We start from the raw sequence: 20,322 nt of genomic DNA, 5'->3' as shown, positions 1-20,322 counted from the left end.
TGAGTAATTAAATATCTTTAGATGTAAGAATTCAAGCAGGAAGTGGTGTTGTATGGCCCACGGGTGCTACCTGCCCCCGCCCTCAACGCCCGCCTTATTTTATTGTTTGATTACTAAACTGAATAAAAACCGATAAACTTTTTAAAATGTCTTATTTGATAACTTCTATCTAAAAATACTGTGTTAGCTTTCACAGAAAAAAGCAGAGTTTAAAAGGTGGAATTAAATTTTTATTTAAACTTTTTCTCTAAAATTCAGACAAAATAAACAATTAAAGAAAATGAGGAGAGAAGGGAAGAAAGGTAAAAAAAGAAAGAAAGAAGTAACACTAATACAATATTCTGCACAATTCCCATAATATCTCAGCTTCCATTCTTCTGCACAGGAAGAAGTACATCAAAATAAAAGTCATTTTTTCAAAGTTTAGCTTCAGCACATCCTCCTCTCTTTGCATCATCTTTAGCCTGGGGTCACTTTGCATAGAGTTGAAATATTGTTAGTCAGTGAAGTTGAATGGCCTTTCACAGTCAAATATTCTCAGAGTTCACTTTTGTGACCCCAGAAATAAACCAAGTGTTTCTGCATTGTAATGGCCTCATTTTGTGACGAGCATAATTTACCCCCTCCCACCCCAGCCAGCTAAATACACTGTTAGAGATTTACAAGCAGAATAAATCAGGTAAAGGTGGGAATGGGGACGGCTCCTTCTCCTTTTTGTTGTTGTTGTAAAAACCATATTAAAGTGTGAGTACAGCAGGTGCACATAGGAGGAGGGCATTTGAGGACTCAGTATTTTACAATTATAAGTGTGCACGCTTCAAACTGATTATTGCGACCTCACATTTAACACATGCACAACAAAAGATGGCAGAAAACGTGGTTACGTTGAGGATGCGTGTCAACTTTTCATGTAAAAATCATGACTTGTATGCGATAAAACAGAAAAAACCATAAATAAGTTATGAGCATGCACTGTACAATTAAAAAAAATCATCAATGTACTGAAAGGGAGCTGTAAATCATACAGGATGGGTGAAAATCCTTTTTACTCCTTAATACTGAGCTCTTTGTGCAACATAGTTTCTGTGTGCAAACAGTCTCTGCCCTTGATGTTTCTGTCATAGAGTTCAGTCAAACAGTGAATGTGTGAGAGAGAAATAAAAAAAGATGCAGATCCAAGACAAGTGGTAATGTTTGCACACCACCACCAGAGTTTGACACGATCCCTCCTTCTGTGTGCGTTTCTCTCACACACATCTTAAACGCTGCAGCCTGCAACTCCAGACAGGAAGTCCTTTCTGATAAAGCCGCTCTAATAATAGAGCAGCTTGTGGAAACGTTAGCCAGTCGCCCTGCACCGTGCAGCTCCAGCGGTGCAGTGGCGCATACTGGCCACAGAGAGGAGGTGCTGCTGCAAACACCCAAAGGACCACATGACCAACCCCCCCAGGGGTCCGGGGTGTTAACGACTTCCTGCAGAAGAAATACAGTGACGAGCTGCACTGGCAGCACGTTTCTGCAGCGTTGTCTGCGTGTGTCATGTATCTGAGCAGCTGATCTTCAGTGGCTTCATGACCTAATGAAGTTCTGTTACGGCTCCAACTCTAGCCTTTGTGGCTGGTAGTCTACCTTTGGCACAACATTTATAAAAAAAAACAAAAATAAACAATGATTGTCTATTTAAAGGATTGTCAGAAAGAATCCATAATACTTTCCTATTTTACAATTCGTCTTCCTGTAAGAGCTTATTAAAAACTTCTACTCCAATCTCTGTTTTCTTTTGTGTCACGTGGAGAAAAACTGCTGGAGGAGTTATTGCACCAAATGCATGACGTCTCCTTCCTGAGCAGGACCCCAGTAGCAAACAGTCTTCCTTTTTTTCCCCCCAAACATCTCAAGGAGCCATATTTTATAATGTTCTTGGAAAAAAAACGCACTGCATCTTTAAGATAAGAGTTTCATGCCGTCAAGTCGGAAATGACCAGCTTTTCAATTTTACTCCCAATTTCTCCAGAGACTTGAAGCTCCTCAGATTCATAGTCATCGTCAAAAGATCTGAGAAGACAACACATAGCAAAGGTTATCCCGTAATTCCTTAAATGTTTCAGCTGTTAATGTGGATATGTGACAGTGTGTACCCCTCATGTAGTTGCTCGTTTGCAGTCTCCTCAGCCACCAGTATCTCGTACTCCTCTGCAGCATATTTATCCCAGTCAGACGGCTCTGGGCCTTCACTCTCAATGTCCTGAAAGGACAAATTTACATTTAGATTTAGAGAAAACTGACTCTTTGTCAAAATTGTGATTTTTAAAGTCAAAATGTAATTCTTCACTCAAACCTCTTGACACCTACATTGATTTCTAGTCATGAAAAAAAATCACTTATGCTTTTGCTTTCATGAAGATAATAACTTGTTTTAGTCCTAAATTGTTTTGATGCAATTTGCATCAATAGACGTGAAGGGCTTAACTTTGATCATGTGTGATGGATAAAATCAGAAATATGACCTATGACCCATCTTTGGGGCTTTAAACTGTTTTCAGATCGACTCAAAGGAATACATTTTTAGATTTTTTCTATGTTTGCATTACTTTAAATGTTTCTGTTTCCTGTGGTGACTTTATAAAAACGTCAGTCTTATGGTTAGAAACATGGTTTAAACCTAAAATGACTTGAACGTTTCAGAGCATCATGCTATCCTGATGAAATGTTAGGAAGAAAAAAAGCAAAAAAAGTCAACAGGTTAGATGTATTAAGACATGGAAAAATATACATTTTTATGACTTAAAACTTTTGCTTGTTAGTTCTTACAAACCTGTGCTTAATGCTGGTCAATGTAAAAACAAAGACTGTTGACAAAACGCAGATGACGCTCATGTGATGATGTTGCCATGATGTCGGCCCAGTACAACAGAACTGGACTGACTGGGAAAACGGACTGACGTCACCCATTGAAAATGCCTCACTTCTGGCTTCAGCTATTTGTCTAATCAGTCGCTGTTTTTTGACAACATGGCCGTTCCCATGTTGGAGCCGAATGATGTCAGTAAGTAGTGGCTTATCTGAATTTGTCTGCATCACCATTTCTATGGGAACCACTATCACTAATAAGGAGTGGGCTTGTTGGAAGTCCACACCCCTACCCCTTGAAAATGGGCTCAGGAGAATCTGTAAATCAAATGTTTTGAACGTTGGAGGTGGGGGCCAGCAGGCACCACATACGGTACTTTTATCAAGGAATCTGAATGGTCAGTTTATAACTAGAATAACGTCCACTATAGAAAAATATAATGAAAAAAATGTTGGATTAGCTAGAACCTAAGAAAAAAAAGTAGCAGATCAAGAATGTATACTCTGACGTGACGAATACATTGACTTAATAACAGCTGTTTATTTTTCTATGGAAGTTTATGGGATTTCGGCTTCTTGGAAATAGTAGGTACTTCCTGTTTGGAATGTGAGAGGGGAGGGGGTCACTCAGTCCAGTTCTCATAATCAGACAGTCAATGGCTCAGACACATCAGGGTGGAACTCTGATGTGGAATCTGAAAACATGTCATGGACACCGCCTGCCTTTTCTATGTGGGCGTGGCTAGTGAAAACATTTCATCACTTTTTCAGCCTATTAGAGAATTGGCTGTTAGATACCAAAACCAGAAAAAAAAATTCTGAGCGTGATTTTCTTTGTTTCTCTGCATTGCTAATAAGATTATTTCACGCTCTCTGTTCCCATAGCAACACATGATATTTTGGGATGCGCATTTGCACCTTTTGCACAGCAAATGGATCCCTCTGTTCGTGGTCCAGGTATTTTTCCAGGTTGAAAAAGGTGTCGAAGAAAATGTGAGCCATCCGGCAGCGCTTTAGATCACCCAGGGTTATCTTTCCTGATGGAGACACAAGAACGCGGTAAGATATCACAGCGCAGTGCTAACATGTGATGGCAAGATGAAGAAGGCTAAGAATTCTGACCTGTACTTTCAGGTTTTACCAGATCGAGCATCTGGCAGAGCAGATCCTGGAAGGGAAGTGGTTCGATGCCCATTCTTTCCATTCTTTCACACTGCTCCTCGTAGAAATACTCGAGCTCAAACATGGACAGAACACCATCACCATCCAGGTCCATGCAGCGAAACCAATATTCTATGCTGCAAAGACAATCATAAAAGTAAGCAAAAGTCGCAGAAAACCACAAACGTTTACACAAAATTGGAACATTTTTGGATACTTAGCCTTGCCTCGTTAGATTTTTCTTGTCTTCTTCAGATATGAGGAACCAGACAAACTCAGCGTAGCTCATTCTGCCTTCTCTTTGCACAGCATTACCCCTGAAAACAAAGGGATAACATTCTTACATGTTCTGGTGATATAATCAAATCGTCCATTTTTTTTTATTTATGGGTGTGTTTCTACTTACCGAGTAACCGCCCCTGAAAACAGTCTCTCAATGATTCTGTGTGAGGAGGCTGTCAGAGCAGAGGATGATAAGTTCAAAGTTTCTGAAGCATTGAATAGTTAGTAAATTGTTCTTCTCACCATGGTCGTTATATCTGCCCAGGTCTTTGGGATCAATATACAAGTCATGGTCAGTGTCCAGCTCCCAAAACTTGCAGTAGATGACATAGAAGTGTTCATAAGAGAAGTAGTCAGTGATCTGGTTAATGTCCTCCTCCTCCTCCAGCAGGGCCAGAGTTTGGAGGAAGTTACTCCGGCGCAGCTCCATCATCGTGATGCGGCCTGTCCAAGAACGGTTCACCACGTAGTAGATCCGCTGAATCACCTGTTTTAACACAGCAGCAAACTCATTGTAGCATTTAACACATGAAAAAGATATATTTCCAATCTTTGAAGTCTAAAAATAGTTAAAAAATGTAAAGTCTCACTCTGATCGTCTTTTAAAGCACGTTGTCTAAATTTTGATTATGCCAATTTTAGGCAAAATCAAAAAGCCTGTCATTTACTAGGACATAGTTTCTGCAGAGCAGGGGGAGTTCATTAGAAATTCACCTCTGAGTTGTGGGCGGGACTCTCTCCCTCTAGCTTACAGCCCCTCACACCCCACAGTTAACATTATCAGTGCAATATCTGAGCTATCCAGCCACACAGTTTGGAGCCAGATAGCAGCTCAGACGAGGAAAACAAAGACGTTCATGGATCTAGTCAGCTTTGAGTTGATTTATCTGAATAGAGCTTTGTAAAAGTTTGGATGATGTTTGTTTTTTTAGTGGGCCAAACACAGACACGCCGCGGAGGCCGACTCTGGGTTGACGTCATGAAATGAGCGACACCCACAAGGAGCGAAAGTCAGAGCCTCAGAGATCCAGAAGTCTTACTTCCAGGCTGGAAAAGAACTCAGGAAAATAACTTATTTTTTGGTTTGCCAAAGGTAATTGTCAGGTAGGGAGGGCTGGTGAGCGTGAAGGACCCAAAATGCATTTTTGTAAAAATAAATTGGTGTAAAAACGAAGAAAAATCGCTTTCACAAAACTTTATTGGCTGTGAGAGACAAAATAAACTCTGAAGTCTATATTGGACCATAAGTACACACAGAACTAAAATAAATCCTGGTGACCAAATGTCACAATTTTTCTGCATGTAAAATGTTAGCTAATATTAATATATAGGTCTGTGTAATGTAGATGTGTGGAGAATTGACTTTTGCAATTTGCTCTAAAAAATTATAATGGAAAATTATAAATTTAAGCTAAATAGCAGCAAAAAAAGAATTAAAATAACAAACGTTAAAAGCACACATGAACCCTGCACAGTTTCACATTTTTCAAAAACTGATTGTAAAACTGTTTTCTTTATCCATTGATCATGGATGTAGTGGAATTAGAGCACCTTCCCAAACAAAAAATCTTTTTTTTCTTCAAATTTATTAAACTAATTCTAAATTTATTACACTTCTTTTTTGGTGAATAATGTTTTTAAAAAAAAGCTAAAAGTCGAAACCCAGTTGATTAGCGCTTGAACTCTTGACATGGACTCTGGTGCAGTGGAAGCTCATGACCCAGACTTAAGGCGTCTTAAAATGGGCATGCAAGGGGCCACGGCCTCGCTAATGTTTCCGTGGCGTCACCACATGCTGACGCAAACATCTCCGCACTGCTGTGAAGCAAAGCTGCTGTGGCACGTGTCGCAGCTGTCTCCGTCAACATCCACCGCTCCGTTACACAGCTGAGGTTCACAGAGGCAGTTATGAAAGCAGCGTGATGCCTTCACTGACATTAAAAACTGATAGAGTCTGAGATTTGAGTGTTATATGATTGGCAAAGCGAGTCAAATTGGCATTACAACTGAACTGAAAGAGAAAAACAAGAGTTCCTCATTATACCTGACTTTGCCTTTGAACGTTGTATTTCTAACCTCATTTTCAAACCAGCAATCAAACATTAAAGCACATCAAGATAGTGGTTAAATGCTTAAAGTCCCCATCCAATTATCTTTTGGTCATCTATTTTAAAAGCTTTCCCATTGGTCTTTAAATTATGATTATTTTTAGACAAAATCAAAAAACCTGTATCGTTTTTTAGGACATAGTTTCTGCAGAGCGGCAGGAGTTCATCAAAAATTCATCCCCGAGTTGTGGGTGGGACCGTTGGCGTGGACCAACCCTTCCCTTCTCCTTCCCGTTGCTGAGAGCTCTTTGTTTACATGCTCTGCCACTGTCTTACAGCCCCTCATACCCCCCAACCCAACAGTGCGACAAAAATCCATGGATCTATTTGTCTACAAGTGGATGCATCCAAATGGAGCGGAGCAGGTAGCCTGTGGTCCGCCCAGCATATTTTCTACGTAGGTTCTTAATACACCACCAGGCGCTACTTGGACACATCATCAGTGATAAACCGGAGGTCATAGGCAGTTTCGGGTCTTTAATCATCAAACACCCTCGCTCGGGCGACCCAGCCAGGGGGATCAGCCTCGACTTGTGTCCAAGTGGCCCACTACTCCACGGATTCCCCCTCCGGCTTTCTCCGCAGCCTGAATGATGATTTTGATGGCTCTTCTGCACAGCTGACCTTTACCGCACAAGAAGAGGCAGTGGACGCGGTTCAAACAAGCGATATAGGAGCAATGCACACGCTCAAACCCTTAAAAAGGACATTTTAAGACACAGTGCTGTGAGTGAGCTGCTGCTACAAAGATTGGTTGGCTCCAACATCAGGCACTTTTTCCATTACAAGTAATGACCTAATGATAAATGTATAGGTGGCAATACTTCAGCATGAATGAACATCTCAACTCTTAAATTTGTTCAAGTGTGTAAATATAATACGGACTAACCGTTGTTATATAGCGTGAGTGGAACTCGGGGGCGTCTTTCAGAAATGTGAGTCCAGGATGAGTGTCCACTATGTCCTAACCAGACAAACAGGAAGATTAGCTAAAGTTAATATTAACAAATGTCTCACAAAAAAAAAATCACAGAATTGTGTAATGTTTTAGTTGCTCAGCAGTGTTGATAAGACACCCACCTGCAGGAGAGGGATAAAGTCTTCCTGTTCCAAGTAATTAAATCCCGGTTTGGCTAACAAGTGAATAAACTTGGATGCGTCATCGTTGCAACCGTGCAACAACCTGCAGGAGAGCAGAGGTTTACGTGCCTCGCCAAATAGGTTTTTTGGGCTTTTCTAAAGCTTTTCTTACTTTTTCCACGTCGCCACGAATGACTGAACTGTCACAAAGCCTGTCTTCTCTCCACCTGCAGTGTAGAACATGGGGGCTTTCCAATACAGCGGACACCCACAAACCTGAACAGAAGCAAAAGTCAACAATAAACAACTGCAAGTTTGTTGTTCAATGGTAAAAACGGTTTTGACCCAAAAAAGGGGAGAAAATTAAAGAGATGATGCCAATAAAACCAGCAAGTCTGATAATTAGGGGACTCCTTCACTTTATCAACAAAAAAATTCATATTTTTCCATCAGTATTTTCTACATGACTTCTTTTTAATGAATCTATCAATATTTGATCCACACACCCAGTGGAGGGCACTGTAAACTGGTACTTCCTGGGCTGAAAGATTTGGTACTTATTTTTTAATATGTGAACCTCCAACTGAAAGAGCCACATGACAGTCCCATAAGTGGCTTTACTTTGCTTTGATATGGCTCCAGCTCATTTGTCCAGAGCACATCTACGCCCCGCAACACTGAAGGCAGCAAATAGCCAAACTCCATGGAAATGCCTGATAGGACTTAAAAAGTTGCGCTTTAGTCCCTGACTCAAAAAACAACAAGGTAGCCATTAGAAAAAGTCAGCTTAATCACAAAAGTAATAAGAAAAATCACTTATTTGGAAGAAAAAAACTCCATCTCCTCACAGAAGACCTCTCACAGCTACAGTGTCCTACACTCCAGTGCAGCTTTCCTTTCTGAAAACCATATCTGAGGTTAAATCAACAACCTGCTGGTTAATAAAAGTTTTTTACAGAACCCACTGATCTGGTGTTTAGTGATAATAGTTTCGTAAAGTGCTCTGAAAAAACTGATCTCTGAGCTCCTGTTGGCTTCAAATCATTGATGTCTATCAAAGATTGACCCTGACAGATCTGCACAGTTTCTGTATCCCGATATCCTAATGAAAACTGGGTTTGTGGATCAAACAGAACCATGGGATCTCCTGAAAATTAGGAGGGAATAATTTTAAACAAAAAAAAATGTTCAAATGTTTTTTGTTTTTCTGTGTTAGAATTAGGAAGTGTTTTCCAACATTTCACCTTTGCAATCTTGCCCATTTCATAAATGTCAGCCTTCTCCTCCTCCAACTCAGCAAAGGCAGTCTCTATGGCAGCAATGGTTGAGTCGTGGGTGGCAGCAGGGCCCATGGCAGGGAGCCCACGGGGGTAGTAGAACCTGGGAATGTTTATGGCAGGAGGGGGGCTAATAATCGCTGGGGCTGGAGGAGGGCTTGGTGAGCGTGGCGCTTGGGGCGGAGCAACTGTGGCAGGTGCTGGTGGAGGCGTGCCAGGCTTCTTTTCAGGTTTAGGCTGCACCTGAAAACAAAAAGCTGAGATCAGCCGCAGAAAATATGACACTACCATCACAGGTCTGTTCAGTGAAGACAGTTGGGGAGCTGTTGCAGACAGCACTTACAATCAATGCATTGACCACAACTGGTGGAAAATAAATAAGTTCATATTACCCTAAAATTGTGGGGAAACTGAAAATTCTACAAGCTTAAAATATGTTTTGCACCTCAGACTTCCAACAACACAAATGGGATAGAACGTTAGTTTGTGAAAAATCTGTTATGTACACGCTTTTTTAAAGTTCCGCTCTGTTCCCAGTGTCTTTTATTTATAATTATGCTGTTTTTGGCCAAAGATTTTTAGGAAATATGTTCTGCAAAGTGGCAATCTTTCGTTAGAAATTTGCCTCTGAGTTGTGGAGTTACCCCGCCCCCCTACACATCACCTGTTTACACGCCCTCACGCTTGCTTACAGCTCCGCACAACCCCAACCTAACATTGCCGGTGCAACAAAAATGGTGAGTTGTATTGGAGCTATCCAGCCATTAAGGCAAGATGCCAGCTTTGCTTGGAAAACAAAGACGTAAGTGGATTTAGTTGTCTGCACGTGAATGCATCAGAATGGATTTGTTTTATTTTTACATCACAAATACAATCTTTTCCAAAAACATGCATTACCAATAATCTGACCATTCCACAAGACGACAGTTCACACTACCATGAATGGATGGTGGGATGACATGTCCAGTCCAATGCATTTGCTCTCTTTCGGGGTGGCATTAGAGAGTTCACAATGGAAAAAAAGCAGAACTCCATCTAAACCATGTGGAACCCGGTGGAGCTCCAGGAGGAGCTCCCTGGTGACTCCACTTGGACCTGCATGCGGCGTATATTGAAGTGGACAGCTGTACCAAGCCTTTCCTTCCCAGCGTTCATTCTATCACCCTATTCCTGCAACTCCTGAACTATTAATACCTCACCGGTATCCGTCTCAGAACAGTTTGCTGTCCACCGGCATGTAACTCTGCAAATAGAAGGGCAGCAAAATGCATCTACTGTACACCATGTGTGTTTGCGCATACTGAACACGAAAGGAAACATATCCAGACATAACATCTTCACGTGTTTAGTTTGTCATGACTCTACAGTTCCCTCGTCAGTCCTCTGAACTGACTGACCTGCTGCTGTTGGAAAGACTTGAGTCTTTTCTTGAAGCGTGAGGGGAGAACAAAGTCACACCCCCTAGCCAGAAAGGCCAGTTCCCCCCTCAAATCAGGGTCCTGTCGCAACGATGTCTCCTTGATCATCATCGTGGGAGATGAGAGTTGCAACCTCCCAGTAGATATGGCCACCGATGCGTCCACAGACACCTTGATTGTAGCTTTTCAAGCTGCTAAATCACTTAAGAGAAAGGTGAAGAGAAATCCTTGCTGAACACCAATGGTATCCACCAACCAAAACTTGGTTGAAGGTCTCAGGAACCCAAAGGCATACCCAAAATGTTCTGGCAAGAAAGAGAAAGTCATAAAGTCTCTGAATCCTCCAATATTGACTTGTGTTAATAAACTCCAAAGTGTGCGTCCTTTTGATAAAAATTCCTGCGGGGGATCGGAAAGAAAAGGCAATCCTCAAGCCTCATGTGCAGAGCGGTTTTATGACCGAAATTGCAACTCGGGAAGAATCCCTGCGCCTGTCACCATGTCAGCTCTGGATAGACGAGCCCGCTGACGCCTGCCTGGTGCCTGCCGCTTCGAGCTGGGCTCTGACAAACTGCACATTTGATCTGGGATCTGCTAATACACACAGACCTGATAACACACACACAGCAACCCAGCTGCCCTTAGCATTCGGGCGGTGGGTGAGAAGGGGGGTGCACACATGGGTCCATATTTACAAGTAGTATTTTTGCAGAATCTGAGCACTCATCTGTCTCTGCATGACTCTAAAGTTAGCCAGCAGGAAGTTACAGCTCAAAACAGTTGAAATAATTTTAAAGCAAACAGGAAGTTTCTGTTGTTGCTCCGACCCTGAAGTGTCTTAACCAGCAATCTGAAATACTTTCGTAGAAGTAATCTGAGGCGTCGGGTGATGAATCAGTGGCCAGAGCACCTGTTCTTCATTTGTTGACATGGAGTGTTTTTCATTGGACAGCCTAAGCATTTCTTTTTGAACATGAAATATCTTCAAATCTACTAAAGTTTATGCTCATTTGAGCTTCAACTGATGCCCTTTTTAGTCATATTTTTTGTTAGGTAGTTAGGCCATTAAAAGAATCAAATCATAGAGCATGTTATGGATATTAACACTTCCCAGTGGTCGGAAGTCTTTGGTCATTGATTTCGACATTGTAAACAAAAGCAGAAGGTGCCAGACCAAACTTTTTAAAGTTTTTACAGTTACAGATGTTTTTTTTTGGAATAATGAAATCTAATTTTCAGGTAGAATTATTTAAAAAAAAAAGTTTTTTATGGTCACAAGTCACTATCGATCACTAAAATAATTAGTGGTGGTGTGGGAGCATGTATTTTCACTAAAAAATGCCACAAATGGACCCAAAGAAGAAGGAAAAATAGAACAGCTGCATTTTAAAATTTACATATAAAGGTAAAACTTTTCCAAGGTTTTTTGAGAATGAATATTTCCTCTCTACATTTAACACCCAAGTAGTCACAAGTTCAGGTCCCCTTCCTCAAATTTAACATTTTAATTGATTTTGTTTAAAAATAATTCACTTTTCTGCACCAGGCACTGGACAAAGCATGGAGCATAGTGGTAGTCCAAATAATTGACTTATTGAAATATCTTGCATCTTGCAGATGGGTTGAGTTATTACTTAAATAATTTTCTTCTGTATTAATAAAGTATATCAATCAATTCATTTTTTAAATTAATTGGACACAGAAAACTGGCTGACAAGCATATTTTTGGCTGTAGACCAGAAAAGAAAGAAACTTCCCACATTAGACCTTTAATCAAACCCCAATGATGCTACCATTCAACAGTCGATGTTCTTACAGAAAGATTGATAGATTGATGCGTTTTATCCAAAGGACGAAAAGTCAACTGGATAAAATAAAAGGAAATGGAATGAACAAACTTCTCTCTGACGTCATCCACTTTATTCTAAATGGAGGAAATCCTGAGGATTGAACTTAGATGTGTACTTTGCCGCCATCCAACATTTGCAAAAAACGGCCAAATGGGCCAGAAAAAGCCAGAGTTTTGATAAGTCCACCCACCTGTCCATCTAAAAGACACACCCCAAAACAACTTTTGTTTTAATTTTTTTTTAGAAAAACAATAAACAGCTAGCAGATAAAAAAACAAAACAAAAATAAGCAGGCGGATTCATTTTTTATTTAAATTGAGACTTTTTAACATGAAATCCAATAGGAGATTTCTGCCATATGAAACCAACCTCCAGTGGTCTTTTAAGGAACTGCAACATTTGGTACTTCCAGGTTTACCGTTTTTATAAGATCTACTCCTATATAATTATCTTCTAGCTGGAACAGGCCATTTGTTCATCGTGCGATCCTTTCAGAGTTAAAAGCACAGGTTTACACCTGATGATATGTTGGACTCATCTATCGTCCTAACATTTGTGGTTTTTGACAGAAAGGGAAGAAGAACTCCATGCAGGAAACAACCAGCACCCCAACCCCACCCTGCTGCCAAACAGTAAACCAGCCTTTACAATGTGATAAGACCTGTCAGGTTGTCATGTGAAGGTCTTTCAGCTGAACCCAGACTCAGATCCAAGTCTGTGGAAGGTTCCTTTATTAACATTGACCCAGTTCTGTCAGAGTATGTCACCACCGGATCAGCATTCAGATATGTCCCCTATAACCTCACAGGCTTGTACTTTGTATTTGCACTGTTTCCTGTGAGGTCACACATGCTTCTACATGTTCATACGTCTTTGGTGTGAGGAGTCCTTTTAACACTTATCCTTATTTGTGGACAAAAGGTTGGGGTATCCTTTGGAGTGGAGAATCCTGCTCCCTCTACTGTTGCACAAGCCCAGCCAGTACGATGCATTTTTAAATCTCAGGAAATGTCTTGAAAATCATTTAGAGTTTTTTTTTTTTTTTGCTTCTCTGTGGTTTTGCTTCTGGTTTCTTCCATTTGTGGCCCAGAGGAATCATTTTTGGGGGGAATAAGCTTGATAAGTTTGACTCCCTGCCAACATCCCACATGGGAGACATGGCAACGTTCTGACAGCGTGTCCGTTTGTGAAGACGTTCCAAAATAAATGACTCACCCAGTGAGTTTTTAGGCGACCTCTCTCAGCTCCCTGCGCATCCTACTGAATTCTTTGGAACAACTGGATTCTATACCGATGCCAAGGTCACATACCGATCCCACACTGATACACTCACAAACACATTGTCTTCTTTTGGCTCCTCACACCTTCACGCTGCACAGGGAAACATTGTATAGCCTCTATCTCACAAAAAAACAGACAAAAAGTCCAATACTTTCACACATCGAAAAAAAGAATCCCTGCCTTTTTTTTACTCCTCTTTGTTTTACATCTTATTTCTTAGTCTGATTCTTTAAGTCCCTAAGCTTCCTCTGCACCCCCTAATCGACTGTAGCAAGGTATTTAAGACATCGTAAATCTCCCTTGATGTGTGTATATGTAAGTGCAAGAGAGTAAAAGGAGCCAGAGCAGATGCCACCGGGGCAGCTGTGTGCTCTTTTCCTGCCCAACTGTCAAGTCAGTACCTCCCCGTCTGTCAAAGCGCTCTTCTTGGTCCCCCCCCCTTACAAATACTTACAAATCTGGCTTAAATTATCTTAAAATGTAGCCATCAAAGGCAGTGGGACTGGCCTAAGTGCCCGCTCCTGATAAAAAGTCTTTCCAGGTACATGAAAGGAGCCTTGAGGCCAAACTGTTTCCTTTAATTAGGACTCATGCAGGCAGCAGTGCCATAACATGCAGCTCTTTTCATGTCAGCATGTTATGAAAAGTGTCGGAAGAATCGAAAGTAAAGCAAATAATTGTAATTTTCTTTTCCTTCAAACAGAAAAACCCCTCAGGATATCAGCTTTGAAGTAATGTTTTCATTTACTAAAATACTGTGCTTTTTTCTTGAAAAAAAAAAAAGACTTCTTCGTGTGACCATTATTGATGCACACGTCAAAAATGTAAAGTTTTTAATACAATAAAGTACAGTAATTCACTTTAACGAAAGTAAGAAATCTATGTTACGGGAATGATAAGAGCAGGAAACAACACCTTACACCAGTGGTCTGTGCTGTTTGTTACTCGAGAGTAGAACTGTCTATATAAATGCCTCCAGGGCAGCTGGCAGCTCCTTTGGGGTCTAATATGTCTGTGTCTCAGTAAATCAGTGTAGAGTTAAAGCAAAAACCACCTAAACTATTCATTATATTCTTTTACCCCAAAATTCGGTAACATATTTCTGTTTCTATGTATGTTTTTATTTGCATTGTTTGCAAATTTGTAAGACTATATTACTTATGTGCAAAGATACAATAAAACTCGTATATGTTGCCAGGTTGGAAAGATTCAAGCATTCTTTAAAAAAACAAAACAAAAAAAAAACTTTTTCTTAAATATTCTTAGGACTGGGGGGCTTCCTTGACTTATTTTCAATGTATTTTTAAATGCTGTAAAATTATTTTAAACTTCTTAAATGCTTATAAATGATTATATAAAAAATACAAATATTGGGGGGGGTCATATCAGGGGGGCTTTCACATCAGCTAGTTTGGTAGTCAAAAATGAAAATTTACCTAACTTTGGAAAATGTAAAGCCAAATTGAACTCTAAGAATGGTGTGAGTGAAGAATCTTGAGAAGTCTTCTTAAGTAGAAAATCTCAAAGCAGGATTCTGAGAAAGCAAGATTCACAGAAAGTAAGTAAGTAAACGTGGTGGACTGAGGCGGTGGGAAATAAAACAAAATTTCATTTTTCCTTCAAGGCTTAAAAATAATTCAAACAATCTATTATCATGGAGTTTGAGCCACTCTCACAAGTGCATTGTGAAAGCTAACCAAACCAAATAAAGGGGGAAAATTGTCAGCAATTCCTAACCGTGCAGATAAAGGTCATCAGATTATCGTAAATGCAGTTGGGGGGCTTGCAACTCTCCAATCAGGGCAGATTTAAGGCTTCTTTGAGGTCAACACACCATGAGACGGAAATGTTTTTATTTTTTTCCCATGAGAGCATGGATTGAGGAATTAGCTTAAAAGAAATGTTTTTTGGAATCCTTAAGAGTAAAAAAAAAAAAAAAAATCAAAAAACAAGCATCAACACACCAACTTCCTCAACACACGGACGCCCCTCCAAACATCAGCTCCATGAAAGTGGCTCACTGTGGAGTGTAAAATTATCTGTGCAAGTTAAGTTGGTGATTTCATGTTTATTTCTGTTACAAGAACCAGGCAGACTTTACACACCCACATATATACAGCACAGGGTGGAGGAGCTGAGGCTCAACAATGAAGGAGTTTTCGTTATACGTTTAAAAAATCGGATTCGCTCTGACAAGTCAACAAATTTTGTTATTTCAAAAACCGTTTTCCTGATTACTAAAAGTTTGTAATGGTGATGGCTTTGAAGCGGTTTCATGAAGCAATGCAACATTTGAGATGCTTTTTATGTTTTGGGCTCTTTAGTTATTTGCTCTATATGGAAATTGAGCTGATCTATCTGCTTCTGTCACTTCACTATTAAACATCTGTGACCTGAAGTTCTTGGAACTTTAATTTGCTGAAATATTTTCTGTGTCACAGTGTTGGCACAAGATTATTATTTTTTTTAATTCTGGTACTTTATCTTAGTTTATTTACAGCAACATTTCTAAGATGTTTTAAAGTTTCATTCCGATCATCTCTTGAGATGAGATTTTGAAAGCATTCCTAGTTGTCTTTTATTTATGATTATGTTGTTTTAGCCAAAAATTTCAAGGACACGGTTTCTGTAGAGCGGCAGAAGATGAATAGAAATTGTGGGCGAGTTTTCCTAAATTTTAGCTGTCTTTTATATATTTAAGGGTGAAGGGATCTGCTTCTAGTTCCCACAAAGCATCAACTTTGAGATCTTTAAAGCTAAACCTGATGAAGACCTTTAAAGAACTGCATCAAACAATGGATCGAATTCTCTTCATAATGTCACAAACCACCTAGGTGTTCAGTTTATATACTCCCAACAGCATGCATCTGGTAAAGAAAAGAATCCTCTACAGGCTCCAGAAGTAAGAATTTCCTGCCCCTCCCTCATCATCTCACATAGCTGCACCTTGTTAGGACACATTTGCAGAGCCGCACAGAAAATTCTGCAAAACCGCGTTAGAATTGGATGGACAGGAAAGCCTCTGCACTACAAACACTTTCTAAAATAAAAAATAATCAGTGCATTGAATGAAGCAATCCTTCACAAAACCAAGGTTTTATGGTCGCTCCACTTCTTCTAAATCTTCTTATGTGAACCTTTTCTATTAACTTTTAAAAACGAGCATTTTTCTGATTTAGCTGAAATAACCAAAATAAAACATGAAAAAGCACAAAAATGAAGGAAAATCTTGACATCCAGAACATATATGCAAGTTTCAAACTCTTTAGATATTAGCAATTTTTGCCTACTGGTTGAAAGTAAAAAAAGTCTTCCTTTTACTCCTAATTCTACTTTAATGTACCTTTTAACTGTCAAAGACTGTGTCATTATTTTCACAAATTCTCCTTATCCAGAGAAGTTTTTATTTATAACATCATTGTTTTATCCTGCAGTTCTAACCCAAGCCCGATTTAACAGGCGAAGGTCTTCCGCCCCTCCCCGTCTGTGCGACAATACACAAACACACTTTGGGCCAGCTCTGCCAAATGCCATCTCCATGGCGATAACCCTTTCCCTGGATTGAGCAGTGGAAGGAATGCACTCATGGTGACCGCGCCAAGTGTGGGAAATACAACCCACACTGCTGCTTCTCTGCTTCTTTATTCTTACTTCCCTTAAAGACGGACACACACATTCACATAAACACACACAAACACACCTTCCTTAGGCCCCGCCCTTCTGAAATCTGAAGAGTGTGAGTGCTTCTGCTGTGGCAGATGAAGTGAAACCGTGCAGGTCACGGTCCAATTCACATCCGAATCACGGAGGAGTTAAAAATCTCAGCTATTTGAGGGGGAAAAAAAGCTCCCTGAGTCATCCTATTAACAGGAAATATTTACCAACCTGTTACATGGTAAAGCAGGGAAATAAATTTGAATGCAATAAATGAAGCAAGCAAATTAGTTCAGCCTTTCCCTCCTGTCCTTAAATCCAGAATCACAGCACACTGAGTTGACAGAATTCATTTATCTACTTCATGCTTTCTTCAGGAAAAAGGAAAAGCATATTCTGAAATCCTTTTTAGTCACAAAACCTCCAGAGGATGGCGCTGTCCATCCTCTGTTTTATTTGGATCCCTGCAGCATCTTAGACAGTTCAGCCTGAGAGTCACTAGAGGGAAGCAGCAGACAAAGCAAAACTTCAAATCTGTTACTAAACTTTACCCGCACCGGACTGAAAGATGATGCTCACTGCTGCCTTAATCAAATGACCTTCTCGTCTAAATCCATATTCACAACCAACATCCTGTGTGCATCAAATCTGAAAGGACAAGCTGAGAGGATCCAACACTCTTAGGGAGGTTTCTGTAGGAAAACCTCTGGTGAAGTGAATGAAAGCTTCATTTAAAGGGGTGATGACGTTCAGGAACACTGGCAAGCTCCAACACATGGAAAGACAATCAACCACGCCTACAACAGTTCACAAAACAAATCCAAAATCCTTCTGCCCCCACTCAGTCTCCCCAGGTGCCGGTAATATCTGAAGGGGTCTGTCAACTAATCACATGTGAGCAAGTGATTTTCTGGGAGTCCCACCACCAACCTGCAGCTTGTAAACATGTTGTGGTGGTTTCCATGGTGACCCAAAGGGAGGCTCAGAGATTTAACTCAAAGCCTGAAAACTATATAGAAGTTTGTAAGTGTAACATTACAGCTGGAGGATTTCCAAGCTCAAAATGGGAGTGGAAGGTGGTGCTGGTGGAGGGCTGTTCCTGATGTGTTGGAGTGGATGCAGGAATCTTTTTATGAACCCTTTCGAATACTCGTCCATATTTCATCATCAAACCTCTGCTTAGAACTACAAACTATATTTAAACTCCCTTACAGTCATAACAACCAAACATTTACCCCCAAAAATCTGAGGTGTGAATGTATTCATGTGTGCGTTTCCACCCTGGTTCAAACCTTCCACGCTTGGCTAAGTTTCCTGCTGTGACCTCATTTCCTGTACAAGCAGGAGGGGAATGATGTCATCCACTTGCCAGCCAAGAATCAACAAATGCAGTCATCGGTGGCGACCCCCACCCAGTAAATGGTGTCTATATAATCCTCTCGAGTCAAGAACGCACATTTTCTGTCTTAAAGGTTGACACATTGCTTTTCTTTCTAGACTAAAAAAACATGTTCAGGAAAGGCTGACGCAGGATTTTGTGTTAGTTCAGGTGTGATTGTCTTCACTGTTCCTTATCATTTAGTTTTTTGTCACCCACTATTAATAAACTTCATCTTTTTAAAAGACGCTGAATGCTGATGTTTAGGTCAACAGATAGATGACTGTTGAATTGTGAATCCCCCCCCCATCCCCCCCAAAAAAACAAAAAAAAACACAAAACTAGAGAGCTTCATTACTTCATGTGTGTTTTGAGGCACAACCCAAGAGCAGTTATTGGAATTCCGGAATGAAGTACATTTAAAAATCAAAATGCAAGTGCAGTTCATCAAGTACCCACAAGGGTATCCTCAGTCACTCCAATGTAAATAAGCAAGCAGACAGACACTGCTAACCAATTGTTAAAACAATATGTTTAATTTTTTCTTCAAAAAAAGGTTTTCTCTTGCCAACAAAATACGCTAGAATTATTTTATTTTTCTGACTGTAAGTCGCTCTGGAGTACAAGTCGCAGCAGCCAAAAAATGCATTATAAAGAAAAAAAAACATACATAAATCGTACTGGAGTATAAGTCGCACTTTTGAGAAAAAAGTCCAATGCTTCTGAACAGTTCTGCCAAGCCCTGCGTAATGCTGCATCCACACCAAACGTGTTGCATGCATCAAAAATGCACGTCAGATTCAATGCTAGTCCAAAAATGTGTTCATAAACTTGATGCTCCAGAGGCGAGTAGGAGGAGCCACTGTTAACATTTTTAGCCTGATCAATACATGAAAGGATTGACTGTATATCTTATTTACAATAGAAGACATGGATGATGTTGAGAGATCAGGTTTATTTATTTTAAAGAGCTCTACGAAAGCATTGGTAACCACGTCTCCATCTCTGAGTACATGAGATCTTCCAGAGTCTTTTTTTTTCCCAGTGAAGTTTTCCTTAATTTTTAGAATTACATATAAGACACTCCTAAGTACAAGTCGCACCCCTGGCCAGACAATGCAAAAAAACGCGACATTCTCAGGAAAATACAGTAAAATACTTCTTTTGTTTAAAACCAAATATAACTTTATTGATTTTCCGTCATACTCTGCAAAAATTATAGCTAGGTGATTTTCAAAAAGAAAAAAGAAAAACTTGCAGAGCTGGCTTTGAACCTACCAGCATTATTGCAAAGCAGCAAAACATCTGAAGCAGTTGGCAAAAACATGCGGGAGGGTTGATTGAACCATCGCTTTGGCAGCACTGGATGCAGCCAGGAATGCATCTGTAAATCATGTCAGCGCTGACAGCACTGGAGCAAAAACATACATGTTAAATTTAGTCATTGATAATCCCCAAAGGACAGATGATGAAGAGGACATCTACCTAATCTACCGCAAAGTAACCCAGCTCTCAGCTTCACTCCTGCCACTTCTCTGACTGATGTAGTTTTGCCTCTGATTTATTTCCGTTGCCATCCTTGTCACCGTGGAGATTAATGGGTAGGCTCTGACAGGTGCAGAAAACCCTGTATTAGTGTGTCAGCAGCAGAAACAACAATAAACACTTGCAAAGCAGAGATGGAGATGCTACTTATCGAGGCCAGTTTCATCCTCGGGGCTTAGCAGAAGTCCCCATCAAAGCCTTGAACGTGCCAAGGGAAACATAGCTACAAATGTCCCCGAGTGGACTGTCTGCAGTTTCAGCGTGAGACTTCAGCTGCATGTGAGAAGACCTACCTTGTTTGCAGTTTGATTGGCAGTTTAATGTATTACTGAGGAAGGGGGTGGGATTGGCGCTGAGGAATATTAGCATAATTCCCAGAGTGCCAGTATTGGTATTGGGTGTCTGGGAGCTATTCCCAAACTCAGCTGTGACCCACAG

The 20,322-nt window shown here is 40.4% G+C and overlaps 1 protein-coding gene across 5 annotated transcripts in view; it reads right to left on the bottom strand.

Moving 5' to 3' along the window:
- Window positions 1–208: 208 nt before the first annotated feature.
- The window catches only part of ppp2r3a (protein phosphatase 2, regulatory subunit B'', alpha), a 59,330-nt gene continuing 39,216 nt past the window's right edge, over window positions 209–20,322 (bottom strand). For 2 of the 5 annotated variants that reach the window (XM_020713792.3, XM_020713793.3), the window contains exons 3-13: window positions 8,726–9,001; window positions 7,654–7,757; window positions 7,482–7,584; window positions 7,291–7,365; window positions 4,537–4,780; window positions 4,418–4,466; window positions 4,239–4,328; window positions 3,973–4,148; window positions 3,769–3,887; window positions 2,139–2,245; window positions 209–2,055 (exon numbers count right to left, since the gene is read on the bottom strand). In XM_020713792.3, the coding sequence (XP_020569451.1) occupies window positions 1,959–2,055; window positions 2,139–2,245; window positions 3,769–3,887; window positions 3,973–4,148; window positions 4,239–4,328; window positions 4,418–4,466; window positions 4,537–4,780; window positions 7,291–7,365; window positions 7,482–7,584; window positions 7,654–7,757; window positions 8,726–9,001 (1,440 nt within the window). In that variant the 3' untranslated portion in view covers window positions 209–1,958. Of the gene's footprint in view, window positions 2,056–2,138; window positions 2,246–3,768; window positions 3,888–3,972; window positions 4,149–4,238; window positions 4,329–4,417; window positions 4,467–4,536; window positions 4,781–7,290; window positions 7,366–7,481; window positions 7,585–7,653; window positions 7,758–8,725; window positions 9,002–9,695; window positions 10,032–10,155; window positions 10,763–19,617; window positions 19,796–20,322 lie in introns of those variants that run through there. The other 3 variants (XM_078940848.1, XM_011490175.4, XM_020713795.3) reach the window with 3 other exon arrangements.

Source organism: Oryzias latipes, chromosome 22 (assembly GCF_053564925.1).
Source record: "Oryzias latipes strain Hd-rR chromosome 22, Olatipes_Hd-rR_3.1".
In the NCBI taxonomy this organism is placed as follows: Eukaryota; Metazoa; Chordata; class Actinopteri; order Beloniformes; family Adrianichthyidae; genus Oryzias; species Oryzias latipes.
This window is presented reverse-complemented; position numbering and strand designations above follow the sequence as displayed.